Source organism: Fukomys damarensis, unplaced genomic scaffold (genome assembly GCF_012274545.1).
Source record: "Fukomys damarensis isolate Sample0158 unplaced genomic scaffold, DMR_v1.0_HiC HiC_scaffold_7, whole genome shotgun sequence".
NCBI lineage: Eukaryota > Metazoa > Chordata > Mammalia > Rodentia > Bathyergidae > Fukomys > Fukomys damarensis.
This window is the reverse complement of record NW_022900919.1, coordinates 31,068,387-31,094,172: the sequence shown is the minus strand read 5'-3', so window position 1 is coordinate 31,094,172 and position 25,786 is coordinate 31,068,387. Positions and strand designations below refer to the sequence as shown.

Here is a 25,786-nt window from a genome sequence, read left to right as displayed (position 1 = left end):
CTAATAATTAAAAAAACAAATTATGTAAAATATGCTCGTTATATGAACCTTCTAAATTGCAAGTTGATCTATTAATATTGAGTACTTTTTAAAAATAAGTGAGATATGATTTCTGAAGATATAGAAAGAATGAACACTTTATAAATATTAGTGTTTGGGCAATAAGAGAATATAAATCTTTTTTTTGAAAAATCTATCAAATAAACTCAGTATTCATTGAAGATCTTAAAGAATTCAATTGTCAAGTATAAAGCAATTTCTTTTTAAAAGCTCATGAAGTAATCTTTCTGTTACATTATATCATAAATCATACTGCTCTTAAATAGGTATTTGCAAATCAGTTGCAGGATAATAACTCGATAGACGTTGTTTGTATAACACTGTGATCAATTTTATTTCCATATTAAAACACAGACATGTTCTCAATTGTAACATCAGGTCAATAGCAACTACACTTTCCAAATTATGAAGGCTTCTTGGCAGGAGCATTAACACAGTTTAATTGGTAAAGTATGTTAGTGATTTTGACACTTTGTTTTAATTTCTAATCCATTTATAGTGCAGTATTCTTCCATATCTGTGTCTCTACTAACTTTTTCTCTATTGCAAATCCCAGTTCAGCATCATGACACCATGTTCCTAGCTAGCATATGAATAGTTTATTTGAAGTATTTTATGTCTAACAATAATAGTAGTGAATTGATACAACCTTTTTTTCAGATTCAGATACATGATATTGCTCCCTTTAATTTTTCTCTTAAAATGAAAAATACACAATGTATTTTTGCTTACTTTTGCTTACTTTTTCTTCTGTAGGAATTATTTGCTTTGTATATTACACCTGAAGTAATGTAAATGAACATCAAACAACTGGCATATTTCCTTTTTTCTAGCTTGACCTATGAAAGAAGCTCACATACAGTACACATATTCCTAGCATGAATATTCCTCTAATTACCACAGAATTCAATACTCCTTTTCCTCTCTTCCTCGTAGGTATACCAGTCTTCTTCCCTAAATACTGGGATGGCATGTGGGAAAGGAGCAAGGTCAAATTCTGTTACATGCTTTAGCAACTTTGAAGTTACATTTCTTTACTGTAGTTTGACTTTTCACTAGTAGAGAGTAATACTGGCGGGCTTGAGTTAACCACATTTTCCTTCCTGTCTTTATTGAAGATGCTTAACTTGACTCTTCCTTGAACATTACTGGTGTTTAAATATGGTATAACTTTAAATCATCACCTTTGTCATCTTATGATTTTCATCAATGAGTTGGTCATTCAGATAGATAGACAGACAGATAGATATACTTGTCTTATTTTATGTTTGGTCGCTAGTAATACCATGAAATGGGAAAATTATAAAGAAAAGAGGTTATTCCAGCTCACATTTCTGGAAGTACAAATTCCAGGCCCATATCTTTCCAGTGGAATCCTGGGGCAGCACAGAGAATCACGGGGTAAGGAGCAGGGGTATGCATGTGTATGTGTGTGCCTGTCTGGTCTCCCTCTCTGTTCTTATGAAACTACCAGGATTCAGTATGGAGGCTCCATCCTAATGACCTTATCTAATCCTAATCACCTTCCAGAGTCCTGCTTCTAAACAACTTGTGGTAGGATTAATTTTGCCCCCATTTAACACCCCATGAAGGGATTTAACTTCAACACTTGGGGGACACTAAAACCATACCCCCCAATGATGCAGTACCTAAAGGAGAACCATGTAGATTCACGGTGGCCTGCACAGCTCTTCCCTACCAATGGCAATCAGGGTGACCTTGGGCAAGTTATTTAACATGTCTACTTCAGGCCCCTCATCCATAAGATGTTGGTAACAAAAGTAGCTGTCACATGCAGTTGTGGGGGGAAATTTAACCAGTAACACATGTAAAGCAATCACAACAATACCAGTCACATAGAAACCATTCCTTAACTACTTAGCATTTATCATAATTTGATGAGTGGATGACAAAGCCAAAAGGAGCTACGTTTGTTCCCCGAGTTCATCCTTGTCCTTTTGAACAGTTTGACTCCACAGAAACCTCACATATTCTACATTATCCTTCAACAAGTGGCCCCTCCCATTTGATTGGTGGAACCACATCACGCAGGCAGTTTCATTATGGCTGTAAACTCTACATATTATTGCTTATTTTATTCTATAAAAATAGAACATTAATGGAGGTTGGGTGTGAGGCATTTCTCTCCCATATGATAAGCTCCTTTTCCTTTGTCAAGGTCTCAGTCTTCTATTTGAAAAGTAGTGATGGAACCATCATTTCTATTTTTAAAGAAAGATGCCATAAAAGTATTGATAAATCCACAGAATAAAAATAGTGAATAAATTAAAGTAGTAGAATTTACTTTGCTTTCTTTTCATTCATGTAGTTATTAGTCTCGTTTGAAAACATTTAGAGGCTATAGCTCCAGGTTTTATGTATACTCTCACAAAGTAGTCTTTTAATTGAAATTTGTGCATGTGTTTTAATAATTGTTTATAAGCAAAAACTAATGAGTCTTCTATTACATTTATGGAAAAATTCTTTATACCTCTAACAATATCAGTTCTTTTATTATGAAAATCTTCCTAAGCAGTCTTCCTAAGACATAACTGCCTTAAAAATACCAGATCAGGAAAATTGCATAACTTTTCTCTCCCATTTTGCTGCATTTTATAAGAGTACAAAATGTAGATAATCTTCAGGACACATCTTCTATGATTCCCAGGTGTATGAGCACAGATGTTGCAACATTAAGTTTTAAAGTTATCTCTACCAAAATATGGATTTTGAAAAGAAAGAAAAATATTCAGCAGAAGTTCATGCTGATAAAATTACACAATAGCACAATGGACATATCCCTGGGAGGCCTAAAATACAAAAATTTCAACAGGAATGAAGCAAAGTTTCACATATGGCAGGTTTTCTCATATAGCCACATTGCCTTTTCCTAAATGAGTCCAGTTTTATGCTTTCCCAGCAGGATCTGCAACAAGTATAAAATCCACTGGAATAATGCTAATAACCAAACAAGAAAGAATTGCAGGAGATCTCTAAAAAGGGTCTCGTATTTTAGTATAACAGTTATATATAATTAGTATTTAAACATTTTTCATAAGATTTTTCATTTCTACTTGAGTTCAAAGTATTTGACATAAAATCTCAACTATATCATTGTGTCATTATTGTATCACAAAATTTCCATTGGTGCTTTGCTATGAATTTATGTGAGACTGTTTCTTCAAGTATTACATAGAATACAAACATTTGGTCCCAAATATTATTTTATTTGAATTAATAGGCATAATAATATGGAACAGTAATACTTTATTTGTCCAAGGTTGAACAAAATGCATTACAGCCTAAGGTTTTCTTGGGAAAAGATGAATAGACAAACATACAAGTAGACAATTCAATCTAAGCCAGTGACAAGAATAAATTGTTATGTGCTTAGGCTCCTGTTTTGGCAATTGATCATCATGTCCATGAGGCAAAGTCTACAGAGAACCATGGGCTTTTATCCCTGGCTGCGTGATGGCTGGCATTCTTTTAACTAATATTCTAAGATGGTAATGAGAAACATAAGTTTAATAATGCAATTAGATATCCTCTAATTTCAAAACTTTGCTCAGACAGCCAGCTCTGAAAATTTATATTCTGGATGAAATAGGAGTGATAATGTAGGAGCTAATGTTCACTAATATAATGAAAGCTAAAAATCTTAGATTTTTCTCCAGTTTTACTTATTGTATTCTATTGACAAAAATGCAAGTGCACTGTAGACCAGGCAAAAGGATAGCCAGATTAACTATATTTTATTTTAGGACTTAACACTAATTGGACAGCTAATTGTTCTTTGAAGGTATTCTCAGGGGGGAAATGACTTTGAGCTTAAATTATGTTTATATAAAAAAAATCTACTCAGAACCAGGCTGGATGTCCATCATCATCTTTCTAGTCCACACTGAAGTCATCTTTCCTCGTAGCTCCTCTGGCCACTGGTTCATTTTCCAGTGAAGACATAGTAAGTGAGTCACTCTCTCTTCTGCTCCATCATAACTAATCAAATCCATTAGGGATCTACCTGGTCTACAAAGCACCACTGTGCAGCCTTGGTGCTTTCCATTATTGATAGGATTCCTACGTCACTGACAATGCTCTTTCACCTCTCCTTAAAAAGCAGCCCTCATTCCAGCAGTATAGTCATACATAACATCAGTAACATCTGGGCTTTTGTATCAGCCTGTGTTCTTTGCTACAGAGAATCATAGTGTTTGGAAATATTGTTGACTTATCAAAACAAACTTGAATCACCAACTCTGCACAGAATTGGGCTTGATTTACATCACCATCTTTAATCTTGAGAAATGAATTACTAGACTCTTCTAGGTCGAGAAAGTCTTTGTATTTCATCTTTTCAAATGAAGTCAATGTCAGTATTTTATGTTAGCAGCACTATCATATAGCTTCCTAGGGTAGTTTAATTTTCAAATGGTTTCCTTTTGTTACTCAGCTTCTTTACTAATCACATTAAGCTGGAATTTGTCAATAAAACTGTTGTGTTAAGAATAAATTGAATCCAGGCATGGGGACACATACCTGTAATCCTAGCACTTGGGAGGCTGAGTCAGGAGGATTGGCCATGAGTTTGAGGCCATCCTGGGCTATATAGTGAGTTCAAGATCAACTTGAACTACACAGCAAGACCCTGTCTCCAAAACAAAACAAAACAAACAAACAAAAAAAGGATACAAATTGAATTTAAAAGGCTGGTCCCTGTTTGAGTTTATGAATATTTTGAAATGTCTAATGAAATTACCAGTATTGGTTAAATACATTGAACATAAAAATTATAAATTTATATATAGTTATAATCTGGCTTATATAAATAAATTGTTTACATTTTATACATACCTATATGTATAAATTATATACATGTAGAAGAGGTTATTGAAATTATACTGCATAAGAAAAAAGTTAAAATTGCAATTTTTAAATTCTCATCCTACTTGATTTTTTTAAATTTATTTTTTGAATGTTAATCTTCATGTTTCACCTCAAACAAAAATGTAATGCACATATAATTTGTGGTTCATAATTTTTAACACGCACAGAAGAATGAAAAGTCCATTCACTGCTACAATAATAATATTGGTTTGCATAGTATACATGGGTGTGCATGTATAAATTCAGACTGTGCATATGTAAAGGTCATGAAAGTTTCCCAATACAAAAGTTATTCAACCATATTGAACTTGTCCAAACCCTCTAGCTTGCTGTGGTCATCTGGTCTTTTAAGATCTAGAAAAAAATTTTCCCTGAAATTCGATTTCATTGCACCTGTTAGAAGAATTTGACAGTGCCTTTCAGTATCTCTGTGAATTCTTTGGAGTAAGGACTACTCATCTCAGGCTCCAAGTTCGTGCCTCTGGTGAATTCACCCTCCAACCTCTGCCTTCCATGATAGCATCTCTATGTCTCAGTATGCATCCATCCCACAGCAACCCCTACCCACCCAGGCACCTCACGTCCTAAGGACCCCAACCCCAAGGCTGTGTGTGTGCTGAGGTGACTGGTGGCACAAAGCTTTATGCTTAATTGTTAATCTGTCCCATTGGGAGGCTTTTCAGAGACCATCTCATCCAATAACTCTTTAGTAACCAGCTACCTCCTGGGTTCCCTTGGTCTTATTCGATTTCCTCTGCTCTCTAATCCCTCAGTTTCATTTATAATTTGACTTTGTAAGTCAGCCTAGCCTCCTCTAAGAGGTATGCTACATCCATGCAGTTTATAAAAGTAATTTGCAAAATCAAAAAGACCTGTCCTTAAGTGGATTTCTAACTCCAAATTTTGAATATTTTATTCCCAGCAATACTAGAATTACTGGTATTTTATTCTCAGAAATAAAATGCCTGAATTCTTGTTGAAACCAAAGAAAATATTAACTTTTACTTGCATCTAAACATATTATTATTTACTATTGATAAATATTTCAGAAAATTAAATTTAACTTCCTCTAAAGATAGTGAATATAATTATTAACATTTGGTGATGTCTTCATTATATTTAGCTTCTTTCTGTCTTTGTAATTTTCAGAAAAATAAACTCATGGCTCCCATATAAAAGGAATACATGGCAATGTTTATTTAAATCATTAAGTAACAGAAGCAGTAATATGATAAAACTAGTTCAAAAAGTATTTGAAGTGCATGTTTAAAATAAATAAAATATGTGTAATTCATGTATATGCATATAAAATGTGTTGTGGATATACATGTGAATTATGGACATAGTACATAAGGAATCAGGAATGCTAAATATCCCCTGAATATATCTGTATGAATATACTTAGTTTGGAGACACTGACATTTTTGGTACTGGTTAATATTGTACAGGACACAATGTATCCTTTTTTGCACTAGACAAAATTTATTTTCATTGCTATGAAAAAAATCTCATATTCATTATTACAAGTTTTCTATAAGTTAACTTCTGTCTCTATAGATATGTCAAGCAGTCTAGTTGAACAGAAAATCAATCAAAGAAATAAGCCTTGCTAGAATCAGATAACCACAGTGCCTTGCTGGCCAATGCCCAGAATTCCACTGATATAACACCCGGATCCCTTTTGTCCATTGTTCAATCCTGGGCAATTTTTCTCAACAGTACACTAAAGGTAAAATTGCCATTTTATCCTTCTTGCCACTTCACTGTTCATTATTGTTAACTATTTGACACATTGAATGAGATGTGATAAAATACTAAGGTAATATTGGGGTAGGGCATCAGCCTCCAGTTACAACTGAGATTATAGTTTATTTGCTAACAGTCTGTGCCATGAATTGCTATTCTATCTATATATACTCTATACTATACTGTGCAGTATGCTATTCTATAAGCATATCATTATACTATACTATACACATATTATAGAGGCAAATGCCCTTCTAAGATACCCCAATTGTAAGGTGTACCATCATTTTATGTATTACTAAGAAATATTTAAAATCTCAATAATGAAAGGAAAACACAATAATTTCTTATCATTTGGGCTTTACATTTACATTAATTAAAATATGTTGCTAGGCTGACTGAATAAGTTAAAACTTTATGATACATCACTTTGGAGAATGAATAGAAAGAAAATTTTAGGATAAATAAATCATCGTTAAAATTCCATCATTTTGGGGTCCCATTTCTGCATCACTTTCAGTCAGCAATATCTCTGTTGTTTTTTCATGCACTATAGTCCTCTTTGTCAAGTCTTGGATGGTTCAAAATTTAGAAAATGTATAACTCATTGGCTTTTAAGTCTTCTAGCAATTCTGTCCTCTATTTTGTAGCACTAGCTTGCATTTTTTGCTTCTATTTACAGACTGTTGCTAAACACTTCCATTTTACCAGCTCTCTTCCTATTTCACCACTATTTTTAGAGATGTTCATCCAAGCCACTCAAAATCATTCTGTAAGTTTTGGCAGCTTTGGGTATGATATTAGTGAATATACAGATATGGTGAATTCTGTCACCTTATCTTGGCCTACAAGAATTTACTCAACAATTCACTGTTTCAGAGGTTTTGACATATGAAAACAATGTAGTTATGTTAACATGTGAAAACAATGTATATGAAATATCTTTATTTAAGATGAAAATTACACTGTAAGTAGACCAGGAAAACTTGATCATAGGTGATAAAGAATGTTATATTTTTCTTAACCATAAATCTGACTAGCATTGTGATCCTTATCAGCAGATAAGCAGATTGCCCCACTCTACATTATATATCTAAGAGAGTGTAAATTGTTTCATCCATGCATTTATTCAACAAATACTTACTGAGCATGTAATACATGCCAGAAACCACACTGGAACTAGAACTGAGCAAGACCAACAAAGCCACTGTTGGGCTTCTCCTTTTGTCCTGTGGGTTCAGGACAGGAGACAGTGGTTTTCCTGTCTTCAACCCTACCTTTCTGTTTCCTGCTACATCTTATACCATCTGCAAGTACAGCCTATGTATTCCTTGAAAATCACATCTTAGTCACTCCTCAGATCTTCAAGGAAGGAGTTTTCCCTGCCTCCCTTTGAAAACATTCAGGGTCATTGTGGTTAGAAATTGTAAGACTTTAGGTATTCAAAGGATGGTGCACTCGCCATCTTGACCCCACAGACCCTTAGTCCCATGGACACAGGCATAGCTAGAAGAGAACCAGAGAAGGACCTTCAAAGTACTAGGCCTGAGAGCCCTGGATGGCTAAGGGTACTAATAGCTACTGTCAACATTTGAATGTGAGAAATAGATAGATAGATAAATTATATATCATCAGGTACTGATAATTCATATACTGAACACTAAAGTGGTGTAAGGAAACAAAGTCACAGGTGGTAGTTATATTGTCCTACTAGCTTTGTTGAGGTATAGTATAGATAAATTGTACAAGTTTAAAGTATAAAATATGCTGACTTGATATATGAATATGTCGTGAAATTACGGTCATTTGCAAGTTAGTTACATCTATCACCTCACAATTTACATTTATTTATTTATTTATTATAGTGAAAACATTCAAAATTGACTCTTTTGGAAAATTGCATGCTTACAATATGATATTGTTAGCTAAAGCTACCAGGCCCAAAACTTAGTCATCTTGTAATTTAAAGTGTGTATCCCGTGATCAACAACCGCCCCCATTTTCCCTACCTCCAACTCCTTGCTACCACTATTTTATTGTTTCGGTAAGTTTGACTTTTTTTAGCATGGTGGCACATGCCTGTAGTTCCAGCTGCTCAGGAGGCTGAGGTGGGAGGATCACTTGAGTCTGGGAGCTCTGGGCTGCTGGGCGCTGTGCCAATCTGATGTCTACACTAAGTTGGGCATCATTATGGTGACTTCCCAGGAGAAGGGACCACCAGCATTGCCTAAGGAGGGGTGAACCGGCCCGGGTCAGAAATGGAGCAGGTCAAAATTCCCGTGCTGATCAAATATAGACAAGGTCATATAATATAGTAATTTACTTGCCATATATGAATCCATTCCTCCATTCACTGATGGACATGTAGTCTCTGTCCTTATCTTGGATAGTACAAATGCTCCAATAAATCAGCTATTCATTTACTCTCCTTTCAGTACACACTCAGAAGTAGTTTAGCTACATCATATGATAGTTCTGTCTTAAAATATTTGAGAGACATCCACACTATTGCCTATCGTGATCGTGCTAATTTATGTTCCCATGAACCATCTATAAGTGTTCCTTTTTCGTCACACTTGCCAGCACCTATGAACTCTTGTGTTTTTGATAAGAACTATTCCTAATAAGTGTAGTGTCCTATCTAGTGTAGTTTTGACTTCCACTTCTCTGATGGTTCATAATGTTGGGCACCTTGTCATGTATTTCCTGGCCATTTACATATCTTCTTTTGAAAATGCTATTCATGGACCTTGTCCTCTTTTTAAATCAGATTATTTATTTTATTGCTATTAAATTGTATGAATTCCTGTTTTATTTCTTGTGTAATTTTTCTATTTTATGTTAGATATTAGAAATTTTGTCTCTAAACCAGAATATATATATATTTCCTTGAGCTGCAAAGTTAGATTGATGTTTTCTTTTTGGCTTAATGTAAGTTTTCATAACCATAAATTTCTCTCTTACTACTTCTTAGGCTGCATCCCATAAGTTTTAGTATACTGCTTCCAGTTTTATGTGTCCCAAGATTTTTTTGTGCCTTTTCTTGACTTCTTGGATCTGCTAGGTTGCTTGGGCACATGTTTAATTTACATTTATTTGTGAATTTTCTAAAATTCTTCTAGTTCTTTATTTCTAGTTTTTTTACCATTTTGATCTGAAAAGATACTTGATACAATTTAAATATTCATGAATTCGTTAAAATTGTTTTGTGATTAATATATGATCTGTTCTGGGGACTATTCTATTGCACTTGAGAAGAATTTGTATTCTGCTGCTTTTAGATGAATGTTCTGCACAAAGACGCTATGTCTTTTCAGTCCATAATGTTGTTCAAAACCAGTCTTTTCTTACTGACTCTCTGAATGATCAGCCATTGCTGAGTGGGGCTATTAACGTCCCCAGTGTCCTGCATTACCATTTCACCTTTCAGATCTGAATAGTATTAGCTTTATATATTTAGACCCTCTGATGTTTAGTGTATAAATATTTACAATCATAACTTCTTGATGAATTGATATCTTTTTCATTATATAGTCTCTTGTAGCCCATTATCACTTAGGGATCAGTTTTGTCCAAGTACAGCCACCCTCACTATCAGCTGTCAATGGAAACTGGAGAGGTGGAGTGAAGTCACCACAGCAGAAGTGATAGGGTGGAAGCCCCAGGCCAGGGCGAGGCATTCGGCAAATTCCTAGCTGTTTGGAGGAGTGAGGACCTGGGGATTTGCTGGCAGCTGAGATGCAGCCAGATGGGTTCATTTATCATTGAGTCCTGTGTTTTTCGCATTATAGACTCTAGTCAGTAAGGACCATAAAATATTACATTCATTGCATTGTGCTGGCTTTTGGTATAGGACTCATGTAATTATATGAAATTCAAATTTCAGGGTCCATAAATAAAGTTTTATGGGAACATGCAAATCCTAAAACATTTACTACCTGGAAATTTACAGAAAAATTTAGCTGAGTCCTGGCTGTAACATCCAGGTTAATGTAGCCCAAACCACCCTGAGTCCGAACTTCCTTCTTTTGATACAAGAGCTCCAAAATTATGAATCCTTTATCAACACAGAGACACAGATGCATTCTCTTGAGATGTCTTCCTGGAAACTCCAGTTTGTTCCCACAATGCCTCACCCTTTTGTGGGCAGGTTTGCTCTATCCTCATCTCCTGAGTCAGTAGATTGGAGCAAAATGGCTCCCTCTGCTGACAGCCTCCACAAAAGTATCCCCACAGCAACTTTTCATGGGCTCCAACCTTTTCAGGTCATTAAAGGGACTCAGGAAACCCCTGAAACACTTTACTCAGAAGCTTACTGTTATGGTTTGGGTTTGGATGTCCCCCCAAAACTTCATTTGGTCCGAGGTAACTTAATCTGGAATGTGTGGTGCTGGGGTTAAGGGTGCGTGATTACTAAACCACTACATCTGAGTTGTTTTGCACCACCCTAATCCTGGCAGTCTGGATGGGGTAAAAGAGGCAGAAAGACATGGTGAAGGCCTTTTGTTGCCTTTGCTACTATGTGTGTGCCTTGTTGTTTCTCCTCCGCAATGCCTGTTTGTCATCCTGCCTTGGAGCCAGCTAACTATGGACTGAAACCTCTGCAAACGTAAGCCAAAGAAACTCCTTCCCCTCCAACTTTGGGTCCGGGATATGTTGTTATAGCAACAAGAGAAAAGTAACATACTCTTTTACTTTGACTTCACATTGATATCTAATTAGTCTTGTTTTTGTTTGGCTCTTTTCTTAGAATAACGTTTTAAGTTTCCTCTGAATACTTTTATTTTTTATCATTGTATTTAAAAGGGGGTTTCATCTACTTCCCAGTGAACTAGTCTTTGCTTTCTATTAGCTTACTACAGCTGAACTTCCATTAGGGCTGTGGGCTAAAGATCCTCATCATAACCATTTGTGTATAAAGACCTCTCAAAGTAACAGAACTAACAAATTAACAGTGTAAGTGGGCAAGGCAATTAGAAATTGAAATAATGTGGATTTGTAAACATCTCTTTGTAAAGACCAAAATGTTTGTTCCAAATTTAACTTGTATATGTATACAGTTTGGAAAAGTTAAGGCCAAATTCACACACTAGTTGGCGTATAAATTCAGCATAGTTAAGTTTTTAAAAAAGCTGCAAAACTTATTTTTCCACATATTCTGAGTGAAATATTTATTGCATGTAGGTTTGGATTTAAGCATTCTTGACTTGTCAGATGGAGGAACTTCCAGACACTACCAACTACACACAAGGTATATGCATTTGGATATATGTGTTGGTATATGATTTGGCTTTAAAATATACGTGTTACTCTTCTCTTCACTTCAGAAGGAAGCTCAATTTCATTACTCTTTACACAGGTGCCTGCATTTCAGCACAGTATGTAAAGAGCAGGTGGTAGAAGAAGTAGTTTGAATGTTAATGTTTTTTTTCATTTATTTAACGGTGAGGACTTACCTTTCAATTTATTTTTATAATCAAGATGGAAACAATTAGGGAACTTGCTGCCTGAATGTTTCACTGCATTTATTTTATGGTATCTGCTGCAATGATTTTTTTAAAAAAAGAAAAAGAAGCACTGCAACAATAGCAAGGGCTTTGGGTTGGTTGTATGCAGTTACTTCATTTCACTGTGAGGCTTCAAGGGAAATGTCAAGATGAATCAGTCAGGTTCCTAATCGATAAATACCCCATTGTCAGAAGTTACATTTTAAATATTAAAAGCACTTCAGTTCGATTTTCAGAGATGTTATAGTTTATTTGCTTTGGTTTTAATTGAAACTAATTTTAAAAATTCAGAGAAAGAAGAAAAAGAAGCTAGCTACTTCATTTATTTTGCAGAGCTAAGGCCCAAACCTCAGGCCTCCTCATGGACATTTCTTTTGGGGTTTTTTTGTTTTTGGGTTTTTGTTTTTTGTTTTTGTTTTTTTGTACCAGGGATTGAACTCAGAACCTTGTGCTTGCAAGGCAGGCAGCAGAACCACTGAGCTAAATCTCATAGCTATTTCTTAAAGACACATTTCAAAGGAAAATGCTCACCTCAATTTATCATAATTTCCCCTTTAAATATTAACCATAATTTGCTTCACGTGTACTTCATGCTTTATACACTTCTGAACATAGTTCATACAATAATCAAAATTAAGCAGTACATGGTTCATAATGTATTAAGACATTGAACTTTAATTTCAAAATAATGGAGAATTTTAAAATTAACAGTATTATTTCACATTTTGTTACATTATTCTATTTTTCCCCATTTAAAAATATTATGAAAAACCTTACACAATTAGAAAATAAAGCTTTATGAAAATATATACAATGTGAAATTGAAGGGAACATGAAGGGTCTCCACTGTCTTCTAATTACCTGAGGTAAACAGAATACTGGCCCTCCAAAGGCATTTCCATCTTAATCCTCGAACAGGTGATTCTGTAACGTATTTGCAGCTGTAGTTAAGTTAGGGCTCATTAGGAGAGAGGTTTCCAGATGGTCCCAATGTAATTACAAGCAGTATCTATAAGAGACAGGAGAAGTAGGAGTGTCAGAAACAGGGAAGGAGTTCTGTTGTCTGGTAGAAGGAGAGAAAAGAGAGGAGAGCAAGTGAAGAAGAGGGCCATAGGACAAGGAATACGGGTGGCTTCCGGAAACTGGAAACGGGTAAGTAAACAGACACATCCGTAAAGCCTCAAGGTAAAAGCTCAGCTGCCATCTTGATTTTAGTCCCGTAAGACTCATTTTAAATGTCTGACCTCCAGAACTGTAAGATGAAGTGTGCCTGGTGTAAGATCATTAAATCTATGGTAATTTATAGCAGCAAAAAGCAACTAATATATGACTAGTCAGCATGGTTCCTCCTAAATGGAAACTCCAGGCTTGTCTTGGTTCCCCCCAAAAAACCCCAAGATCTTTCTGTGCCTTATTTGGGATGGTACCATGAAGTTATCCTTCCTATAACCTATGCTAAACTAGGCAGTGCTTTTATTATGATGATCTATGCCTTCTACGGTCAGTTTCTACTGGTTGCACATAGCTGAAGCAAATATGTTCACTTTGGCCACTGTTGTTAGGACAAAAAAGGAAAGAAGCAAGGGTAGGAGTTCAACAGGATAGGGTTATTTCAGAACAAACCTGAGAAGGACTGCTCTGACACTAGAGACGGGACTAGTAACTCTCGTACGGGTTATGAAGTCTTTACAGGGTCATGAACATAAAAAAGGGAGACTGTGGAAGGAATGGGAGAATTTGGTACTAAGGAGTGATGGCCATCTGCTCAGGTCGAAGCTTGATGATGTACAAGGAGTCGCATGTTGTTTGTCAGGAGCAGGGCTGAACAATGATTGGAAATTATAGGGTATAGCTGTGCTTACGCTGTGCTTATTGGGCCTTATTGATTCATGGCCATACATCTACAACAGGTGTAAAATCACAGCAGGGGGAAGGGATTCGAAGTGGTCTCTGCCCAGGCCAGTGGTCAGATTCCTTCAAAGGTAAGTACCAGTGAATATTTATACATCTTCTAGGAGACAAAAAGGAAAGCATAAAGGCATTAGGGAAACGAAAGAAGGAAAGAGAAAAATTCTAAGAAGAAGGAAAGAGTAAGAGAAAGAAGGAAAAGAAAGCTTATTTTTATTTTCTGGTCTGGAAAAATAAGTATCAAACCAATATTTTTGGAAATAAAAAAGATATAAATTTAAACTTTCCAATTTGGCTCTCCTTAATACAAAATGGAAATAGGGAAGTTGACCTTAATAGCTTTCTAAAAGTTTAAAGCTAAACTGCAGCATCATTGGTATATTATTCTAGCACAGTGGCTCTCAAAGGTAGCTGTGCATAGGACTTAGAGTGCTTAGGACAGAAGTTGCTGGACACCATCCCCTGAGATTCTGACCCAGAGACCCCGAGAAATCTTGGTAGGCTTGGTCATCTCATTCCTAATAACCTCCCAACTAATGGTGAGGCTGCCAGTCTGGTCCATGTTTTGAATAGTACTGCTTTAGTATTTTACACCCAAATTCAAAGCATTCCTTCTCTGGGCTAATTATCTAGGGGTAGAGACAAACTTATCTGAATGGTAGTTCTCAAAATGTGTTTTTGCAGCAGCATGAGAACTTGCCAGAAGTGCAAGTTCCTGAGATCCACTGCAAGTAGATTCTTGTACAATAAGTGCTATGTTTTGGTTTCTTAATTAGACTGTTAAGACTTTATTAAAACTTGAACTGTGTATATGTGTACATGCATCTCCTGTTATACTCAGGAAGTTACATTCAGATACCCTAGAGACCAGACAGCAAAACATGAAAACTGGAGGCTCATGTTCCAGACCTCTCGGCATGGTGCTGCCTGGTATGGCTGGTCTGCCAGTAGCACCAACCCCGCAAGATGTGTCCACAGCGGGGAGCAGAGTTTTTTCAACTTGAGTGTGGATCCACACCATCTGAAACTTTGCTGAAGCTAGATAACTACACCCTATCCCTCCTATCCCTCAAGTCTGTTTAGTAGATCTGGAGGCAGTGGGAAAGAGGTGATGCTGATGTTGTAGGTGCAGGATGCACACCTGGAGAATAGGTAAGCCCTTATGCATTATCCAAACTAGCTGCTCATGTGAGACACCATGGGAGGAGACGGCTCTTTACGCCATTGTGGACTCCTAAGACCTACAGATGGCATCCTGGGCATTAGGGTACCTGTGGTAAGGATGGGGACCTATTACCAACTTGAGCTCACACTATACCTGAGATCAGTGGCTTAAAGCAAGCGCCATTTTGTGTCAAGGTCATGGTACATTCCTTCCATATGGGCAGGTGAAATGGAAGAGGAAACATACACTGTAGTGCCTAGGTGGGGAAGTATATGGAACTAAGCACTGCATGTGTCTGCAGCCCCAGTTATTCCATGAACATCCTAAGAATACATATTTATGTCGAGAATTAAAACAAAAATGTTTACTACCAAAGTATCATTCTTTCCCAGTTTCAGTTAACAGGACATAAAAGGAGAGAAGAAATGAAAAAAAAAAAAACTTCATCGTTTTGGTAGTTTCATTCATTTTCAGATGCAGAAAGAAAGAGGAATAATGAGAAAGAAAAATGGCATTCCCTCTGCAAAGGTTGTAAAAAGAACAAAAATATGACTTGAAACAAAACTCTTGCTCAACTTGCAGGAGTTACCCTATACAAAGGAAGAATAAACTTGGATTTAAGCAGTCCTCTCTTGGCTTTAAATCAGGTTGGTTCCCAAAGTCTAACATTTTCTCAGCTGAATTTGAAGGGATTAGATATTTTTATAAAGAAAAGAAAAGGAGAACTGAAGTCGGCTTTCACAGCGACACGCATAAGCTGTTTGCCATACTGAACCAACACCGGGGGCATTGATTTGAAAGCTAAATGCAGGCTGTTCACCTGGATTGCCAAGTATAACAGAACCAACCGTCTCACTGGCATCAGAGGCAACGCACTTCACCGGTGCTCCATCTGCCACTGCCTTTGAGAACCAAAGATAACCAGGAAGACTTTTAAAAAGTCACAGAGGTTGATCTGAAATGTAATTCCAACTTAACAGGCATTGGGCATTCCTCTCTCTCCTTTCCATAAACTACCTGTGATTTCTAATTAGAAATACTTTGCTAAACAAAGCTGACCTGTTGTTTTTCTCCCTCCAAGTCTGTCCTCCTGTTGTTGTGGATGTTTGGCCTTAGCTTATTCACTAGGCACTGTAGTGGCTCCACTGTCAAAGCTTGGTTGGTTGGCCTTTCCCAACTTTCCAAGCTGTAATGGTCTCACTGACCCAGTAATTAAAGAAATCCTCTACCTTTCCACTCTGGCTGGCTGCCCTCTCTCTTCTCCCCTATTGTACTTTTAGGAACACCACCAGCAGATGGTTAGAGATTTTTCACCCTTTCAAAATCTTTCTGCTTTTCCCATCTCATCAAGCATATCTCAGCCAAGTGTAATTAGCTTAAGGCTTTTGAGTCCTCACGGGAGATCAGTTAAAGACCTGAGCAATTTCAATAAAGAGCTTGAAAAGCAAATCCTGGAAGGCTTTGGATAACCACAGGAGAGCCACTATTATTTAGAAGTAAAGACCTCCTTCTTTTGGCATGTTAAATTCTCAGGATATCCATGTGGCCTCAAGAGCTTTGGGACTTTCTTTGGACCTTTATTGGGTAGGAGGGATATTTAAGCTCTGGCCCTTCAGCAGATCCGTATGTGGTTCCTTTTAATTGATTTCAATCAAGGGTTGCTTTTCTGGTAACCTTAAGTTACTCCCAAATGGCCAGCAGTTTGTTTGCTAAATCTCTTAGTCTTTTCATTCAGATTTTTTCTTTTTCTTTTTTTTTTTTTGCCTTTGCTTGCTGGACACTAGCTGGTAAGCTTCCTTTGTAGTTCAGAGTAGTTGATATGAGGGCTAAATTAATTAGCTGCAATACAGATTTCTCTCAACCCTGAAGTGATGGTAAACTGCCTGTTTCTGAAAGTCACATCCACTCCAGTATTTGATCCCATGGCCCAAGTTCTTTTCTCCCATGCCTGGGAGAAAGCAAGCTTTTGAGGCAAAATTAAACTCTATTGAAATGGAGTGGTGGACAGCTTAAGTATGTGAAGCACAGATTGTTGGGGAGGCATGGTCACACCCTGGAATGGCTTTATGTGCATTTTCCCCATGCATTCTAGGGCGTGGAGGTCGGAGGCTCAGGTGCAGGGTTGTAGAATAATTGCATTCTCGTGTCTAATTTCTCATTTCCAAGACACGGGTAAGGAGGAAAATATTCTATGTGAATCCCTATCTTTTTAGATAAAAGGAGTGAGTGTCAACCTTTGATTAGAATGATTTTTTTTTTATCTCAAGTAAACTAATTTATCTTTCAGCAGCGATGCATAGATATGGAGCTGTGCCTATATTGAAAAAAATTCATATATAAATATGTATATATCAACTTTAGAGGACAATCACAACTTAGAGGACAGTCTCTCTTACGTCTATAAAGTATGTTTTGAGTGGTGGTGTGATGTAGAGCTGGCTTGCTCGGCAGACACCAAACATGAATTATTGTTATCTATAAAATATGACATAATGTTTATAGCACAAATTGGCTAACAAAAAGACGGAAGCAGGGCGCGTGTTTTCTGTAGTTATGACAAGAAGTTCATCTTTTATAGTGGCTCCTCAATGTTTGTGTTGCATAGAAGATGATAAATTACATAGAAAATGACAAAGCTGCACTGTTGTTACTGATTACAGGAGGCGCAAAGGGATTAGACTGTCCCAGCCTGGGAACAGTTCCGTATCACAGAAGCTGGTTGTATTCGTGTAGAAAGTGAAGATGACAGAAGGAAAAGAAATTGCTGACACAGCTTTCACTTTATAGCAAAAATGAGGCACTGATACAATGTCCAAAATCTGTGCAGAAATGATCTCTCGTGCAACTTACACAATAGTTTCATTATTGCTATAGTGCTTGGACAGGATAACTGTGGTTCACTTCATTTTCTAAATAACATGTGTTTAATCAGAAAAAAATTGGAGATCAATTACTAATATTTTGAGAACTTTCTAAAGCAATGGTATTGACTTTCCTCCAATTGAAAGTTCCAGAGAAAAGAAGTAAAGTATACGTTCAGTTGGTATAGCCAACACCGGACGTGTGCTCTCTCGCTCTTCACGTCTGTCTACTCTGACTCGGCCCTTTTTTGTCCTTTCCCCATAATCTGCTCTTAGGCACTGTGCCTAAGAGAGTATGCTACTAAGGAAGGATGTGCTGTATTTTCACTCAGCTCTTTTCTGAAATGGTAAAATGCAGCCAGAGTTGAAATTGACCCCACTCAGGCTCCTCCTCTGATGCACAAAGTCCTGTGATTTCCTTCCCAGCTGATGCTGTAGACTCTGCAGAAGAGTGCAGATCATGGGGTGCTTACTACCTTTCATCCTTCCAAAGTTCCACATGTTCATAAATGAACTTGATTATCATGAAGCTTCTTAAGATTCATCCCAGACCTGCCGTGCTGTGGGAACTGAAATAATCCTGGCCATATGGCCAGAGCCCCTTGAGTATTTGAAAGCAGAGTCTTCATAGTCTCCTCCTGTGTCATCTGCTGGTTATTTAATTCATTCTTACTTGTGCCAACTATTGCTCATATTGCGTGGTCTTTTATCATCTTGACTGTGTACTTCTAAGCAAGCCAGATTAACCACATTCTCTTTCAGAATATGGATATAATGATCCACATCTTCATTTCTCTAATCAAAGACCAGAAATTTCTGTTTAAAAGAGATTGTTCCAAGTGCTGGCCACTCTGTGCAGGAACTTCTCCCTTAGTACAGTAAAGCTGAGAACCAACCCGATTGCCTGTATTTGCAGTCAGATTCTTTTCTAAGGAACCATAAACAAGCTACTGAACTGGGTTTTCTTATATATCCATGGGGGTGATCACCATGCTTAACTCAGAAGGGACTGTGATTTTGGTATGGGTAAAGTTCTAGTGTTGGGCACACTGGGAAAGATCAGTAAATACTTGGTTATCATTGATCTACATAGAAGCCCATACTGCAAACCATGGTGCAACCTCACCTTTTTGTCATGAATAGGTAGAAACCTAAGAAATAGGGAAACCCTGGATCAAGTATTACCTTCTGCCCCATAATTACTCAGCTAATCTGTTTTCTTAGTCCCGATAAGCACGGTGTGGGACCATGAGGGTGCCTGAGAAACAACCAAGCTTCTGTGATTCTCTGTGTGCCCATGCTAGAACCCCAGTGGTTTTTCCCTTTAGTTTCCAATGCATTTGATATTGAGACTTCATTGAAAGGATGTGGCTGAGTAAAAAAAAAAAAAAAATCCCTCCAGCCCTTGGCCACTGGCAGATGTGCTATGTCATGGGAATATATCTGTCATAGCTGGCTCTATCCCCGTATAGAAATGACAGGGCCATGAAAACAACCCCAAAATCTGACCAAAGAGATAGAGGACTGTTTAGAAATAAATCATTACTGCAGGTGAATCTGTATGCTCCTGCTGACTTTATTCTTGGACTCCAAGTGATAACAGTTACAATACGTGTAATCTGACTGTGGTAAGCATTTGTGTAGATAGAAATTCAGCAAGCCAAGGACACGGGAGCTTGGAAACAGCTACCTGACAACTTGCAGGTTTAAAGTTTTGAGATTCTTTACTGGTTCTCTCACTTATATTCCTTGTTATGTTTTTTGTATTTACTAGAACTTCTAAATGTTGCTATTGGAATTGTGACATATTCTGGAGGAGGGGCCAACCTCCCTACTTTGTTCTGTATCATACTCCCTACTGCCCATCCTGTACAGAAACTCAGCACCCCCAAAGGAGCTACAATCTCAGAGAAGCATCGGATTGAGGACCAGCAAAAATTCAGATTCTGGCAAATCTCTACCTGGAAGAAATTTCTGAGAGAGACAATGAGATCTCTTAATTCTTCTAGGTCATTCTGATGGGTTCAATCTTAAATGACTGTAGTAGAAGTCCAGTTTTTCTCCTACCATACTTGATTATAAATGCCAGGGTTAAGAGTCTTGCTTCATAATATGTTTCATAATCATCAGACTCTTAAGCATTATTAAGATTAGTAATAACTGAAAATCACATCTCAGAAAAAGACAAGGAAAAGAAGGGGAGGAAGGAAACCAGAGAAAGTGTGTGTACATATCTTAGAGGATTAGACTGAGAAGATAATTTTGAAACTACACTTGTGATATAAGTTCTGGTGCATGTAGGTCACCCTAACAGCTTCATGAAACCTAACTGTAGAGAGCTGACCCTCAAAGGCCCTTGGCTGCAGGACTCCCTCAGGACCAGCATCTTGTGACATTTTGTTCTGGGCCCAAAATCCCACAGATGCTCACCTCTTATCTTGGTGCATACCACAGATCATAGCCACAGAGGCCAAGGGAATATAAAAGAATGGTACTTTGTCTACCATTTTATCTTCTTTTCCCTCTTAGAAGTTGTATTTTATATTAGCTGCATTGTAACAATAGTCAATTCTAGAGAATGGCAAAAATAGCTCTATGATACCACAACCTTATTACCTCAGGCTGCTTTGGGCTTTACCCTTTTTAAAGTATCTTTTGTATTCAGATGTGGGCAGTTTCTGAAAGTCCTCACAAGCAGCTCGTCCTCAGGCCCCAGAGTGTGGTAGGCTGCATCTAGGTTATAGTCCTAGAGTATTTAAGAGGTTGGGAAACTAGGCATGGTGGCACATGCCTGTAATCTCAGCACTCTGGGAGGCTGTCAAAGGAAGATCACAAGTTATAGCAGTCTGGGCAACTTTTACTCAGCGAGACCCTATCTTGTAAAAGGGCTGGGGATGTAGCTCAGTGAGAAGGCCTGACTTCAGTCCTCACTACAAAAAAATGTTATGTCATGAGAATCCTTTTGGAAGACTGCATCTCCTTCATCACTTGTAGAAAAGGGACCTGACGCCCCTACGAATCACTTTCCTCCAATCACATTTTAAGCTCTATTTTAAATCTGTGTTCTTCATATTCAGATCTGAATCCTAGCAACTCACTAACTGGGATAAAAGCAGTCAGATGAGTGTACAAAGACTCAGGAACCCAGAGACAGGACTGCTTCTGCTTAACACTTCATTTTCTATGAGCTTGTCAAGACCAAGTCCTCCTTCCCCCAATGTTATTGTCTTATTTTGAAGTAAAGCCAGTGCTTTCTAAATACTGGAAGGATGAATTTCATTTGACTGGCCATGAGGAAATGCTTTCTGGAATGGACTAAACCTAGAAAGCTAGGGATGGGCTATCTTGTCCCAAATGGAACGGTCTGACTTAATCTGGGTGGACTTACTTGGAGACTACATTCATGGGGCAGAGATGTTTGGTGTCATTGGAGAACTGGGAATCTGAACAAGTTACAAAAATTTAGGTTCTGGCAGTCCTCTCCCTATGGGTCAAGGAGGTAAGATACCAAATACTGACAGTTGTTTGTTGAAAGCTATCTCTTCAGTGATGGGAGAAAACTACACCAGCAGTACAAGGTCAGTTTGTGAGGCTGAGGTGAGAATAGTAACTATTGTCCTAGGATGAATCGGCTAACCACACTCTTTTGGGTGACACTGTCTTGTGCCTCATGTCTGCAAGATAAATAAAAAGGTCCCAGTTTCCCAGGGTAGAATCAGATTTGAAATACTGGTAGGTTATAGAGGCTCCAAGTGCTGCAGTTGGTTCTAAGGTGTCCATCTAGGTCCTACATGAGCAGATACTAAACTGAGATTTATTTGGGGATTGCCTGGCATTTATTAAGGAAGTTGCCTATGTGAGAGAGAAAAGAAAGCCTAAGCAGATCGGGAGAGTCACCAGCCCACAATGCAAATGTGAATCCAAGTGAAGGAGGCTGGGAGGTGTGCGGTAGAATATTTTGGCAAAGCACCCAGAGGTCTTGAGGAAAATCGGGTCACAAACAGCCCCATCTTGCTGTTCCTGCTATGCTCAGTCATTAGCTGGGAACAGCCTGTGTGAAGTGTAACCCTGAACAAATGCAGTGTTGGATTCCAGAGGATTGGTCACCTGGCGCATTTCAGCTTCAGGATTCAGGTCCACGTCTCTCAACTCCAGGGACTGCGGTTTCCATCGGTGATGTCAGTTTGTCAGTTGGAGGTGTGCCATGCATGGCCTGCACAGTTTAACATGGTGATCTTGCTCAGGGTCACTTGCTCCCACCCTGGTGTCTTTCCAGGGAAATGGGGCAGTAGGTGTTACTCTCATAGGACACATGTTCCAAATTCCAAATAAGAAGTGAAGCAAATGCCCCTTCTCAGTTCTTGGCTTTTACCCCAAGCTAGCTATGTGTCTCCTTCCTCCTGGGTCTTTGACTTTTATCCCCTATTAGATAAGGGTATCACAAGGAGTAGATAATGTTTACTTTTCCTTTCTGACTAGTATTTCCTCTGTATTGGTGGTTCTCAATTTTTACTTACCATGAGAATTACTAGGGGATCTTTTAAAATTCCCACCACCCATGCCAGATCTAATAAATCCGACATTCTTAGGGTGGGAACCGGGCATCAGGATTTTTTAAACCTCCCAGGTGTTTCCAGCATGTAGCCAAGGTTTAGAAACTTCTGTACATCCCCTCTTAAAGTGACACTGGCCCCTCTGACTTCCCACTGGCTAAGATGTTAATTGGCTATTTAGGAAATGTGATATGTAGGGTTAAGGAATAAAGTATAAGTACAGTAATATTTTCTCAGGTCATTTTATTTCATGATTGTAGTACAGTAAGTTCCCAATTTACAACCATTTGAGTTGGGCTCTTCACAGATACAAAGGAACAAATAGATGCAAACAAATCCTGGAAGTAGCTCACGTGTCTGCTGGGCATTGTCACAGGGGTGATGCTGTGTGCTTACTGCACAGTGTGACAGTGTGCAGTATTTTGGGGTGTGTATGCTTTCTTATGCTTTACATTGTATATTTCTGTCAAAGATGTATAAGACTCATTTTGTCAGACTTGCAAATGATTCTGATTTAAAAGGTCCAATTTACCAGCATTCTCTCAGAATGGAATTCATTCCTCAGTAGAGAACTTACTACTGTACCAAATGTGTATGTTCTCTGTGGGGTGCAGGTGCAGGAACATAATGCATCTTCATTCCCTTTTTCATGCCCTTTCCCTTGCCACCCTCTCTCATCTATCTCTTGATCCCTCACTTCTTTTCTGGTACATGCTTGCAGTACATAATGTTTACATCACTTGTTTGGATTTGGTATGTGCACATAACACATATTAATTCCTTTTTTATCTCCACCTCTTGATTACCTGCCCCTTTGAGAAAGATCTATGTCTGTACCTCCTGTTATCTTTTATTTTGCTCTTGATATTTTTGGTTTCTCATGTAAGAGAAACCATATGATATTTAAGGTTGTGTGTCTGATTTATCCCTTAACATTTTGATCTCAAGGTGCATTCATTTTCCCCACAAATGACTCAAGTTTATCTTTATGGCAGACTAGCACTCCATTGTATGTACACATATCTCATTTTTATCCATTGATGAAATATTTTAGTATCATTCAAATATTATTTATTGGTTTTAATGTTTAGTACAAGTTGTTTGCATTAATTATAACTATAAAGAAAATATGAAATTGACATTCTTTTTATTAACATTAATTTTGCATAGAATTGTTAATGGAATGCAGGGTGACATTTCCATACATGGATGTAGAGTGCACCGTTCATATCCAACCAATTTTCTTCTACCTTTTCCAGACACAACCACGCAGCACCATCCCCAGCCCCTAGTAATCAACATTCTACTTTCAGGAGGACATTTTTGTAGTTTTCACATATGAGAGAGAATATTTTGTACTTTTCTGTTTCTAGTTTGTTTCACCTAACAAAATTTCGACATTACATACACAAAAGAGAAAAAATGGTGGGCCACATATTGGATACCTGATTTGTCTCTTGTCAAGATGACTCCTGCCTATAGCTATCTTGTGAGATCCTTTTCCAAAGTAAGGCTACTGTGCAGATTTCAGGTTACTTATCTAAGCAGGCTGTGAGCCTGTGAGGTTTACAAAACTTTCTAAGAGCTAGGATTTCCAGCACCCATGCTGAGTTTTCTGGGTTTCTGTCTTTCATACTCACCTTTCCAGAGAGGAGACTCCCCCTCCTTCAACTATGGAGCCAAGATGGCAGGTGCTAGAATATTAGTTTCTCTTACAATGTGGTTGCCCCAGGTCCCTGAACCTGACCAGTTTCTAGCTCTTCTCTTGCTGATTTCCAGTATTCTTCCACTGTAACTCACCTCAAAATGCAACTGTACACCTACCTGTTGCTTTGATTCCTCTTTTTGGAGGGGCAGATGAATGTTGGATACTTTTATTAGCTATCTTGAAATCCCCTCTTGATCATAGGACAGTTTAAGTGTGACAGAGACAGGAAGCATAATGGGAGGAGGAGAGCTAGAGGAGACATTAGAGAGCATATGCCCTTGGGATGCATTAGATGTAAAGCAAGCAGTTGAAAAGTTTGAAATGTTATTTAGCTATCAAAATCTAAAAGTGGTAACATAAGTGATAGATATCACCATTGGTCATATAAAAATCACTAGCTGTCGCTTGAAGCAACACATTCATATTGTTTAAGTAGATGACCACCAACAAAACCAAAAGCAAGATTGTAAAGGCTATGTGTCTCTTATAAGTGGGCCTGGGATCAGGAAGATGTGTACCTCTGAAATTCTACCATATAAATGTATCTAATAAAAATTAGATTAAAGTATCACTGGGATTCCACACAGTGGTTCAAGGCAAGGGAGAGCATTCCCACCAAGGCCATTCACTGGACAGCCTGCCCGGGTGGGATCTACAGCCTGAGGCCTTGCCTGAAGCAATGTTAAATGCCTAGGTGACAGCACTCGATTCTGTGTAGCACAGTCCCATTTTAGTAATAAATGGCCCACCACAGTGTTGCTATATTTATAGTCTTTAAAGTTTTATATCACTCCCAAGAGAGATATAGGGAAAGTAACATTTATGGAGAATCCACAGAGTGACATTCCAATTTACCACCTTGAAGATTCTTCTGACCATAACTATGAGTAATGGAATTCTATTAGTGCCAGAAGGTTTCAGCAGATGGTTTGGTCTGTGTGTGCCAGATGTGTTCATAAATTCTGAGCTGTATCTGTTGAGATAGACGATAGGTAGGTAGGTAGGTAGAGCAGGAACTAAATAGAGGAGCCTGAGCACACCCCATCCTGGCTGTACCCACTGTCAGCTAGGTCTGTACCTTTAACTGTCACTTAACCTCTGTAGGATCTGCAGAATAAAGGAGATGCATTAACTGATGTAAATTTCCATCTACCTTTAACACTTTACACATCAAGAGTTACGTATAGGAAGGGTCAATGTTTATCGCTGGAGTTTCTTAAATTTTTTTTCTACCACTTCTCAGCTTTAAAATATATATCCACTTATAATGTAGTTAAGCTTCCTATTCCATAAAAATTTGATGTTTATGCTCTTTGGACCCAAAACTTCTCAATAAATGGCAACTTGTGACACCAAGGCATTAACAATCTAATGTCAGACTCCCCAGTTTA

At 37.8% G+C, this 25,786-nt stretch overlaps 1 protein-coding gene across 1 annotated transcript in view; it reads left to right on the top strand.

Moving 5' to 3' along the window:
* Macrod2 (mono-ADP ribosylhydrolase 2) overlaps nt 1-25,786 on the top strand; it is a 1,911,462-nt gene that overhangs the window by 1,842,293 nt on the left and 43,383 nt on the right. Inside the window, exon 18 of the mRNA XM_033761012.1 lies at nt 11,878-11,944. Within this exon, the coding sequence (XP_033616903.1) occupies nt 11,878-11,944 (67 nt within the window). The remainder of the gene's footprint in view (nt 1-11,877; nt 11,945-25,786) is intronic.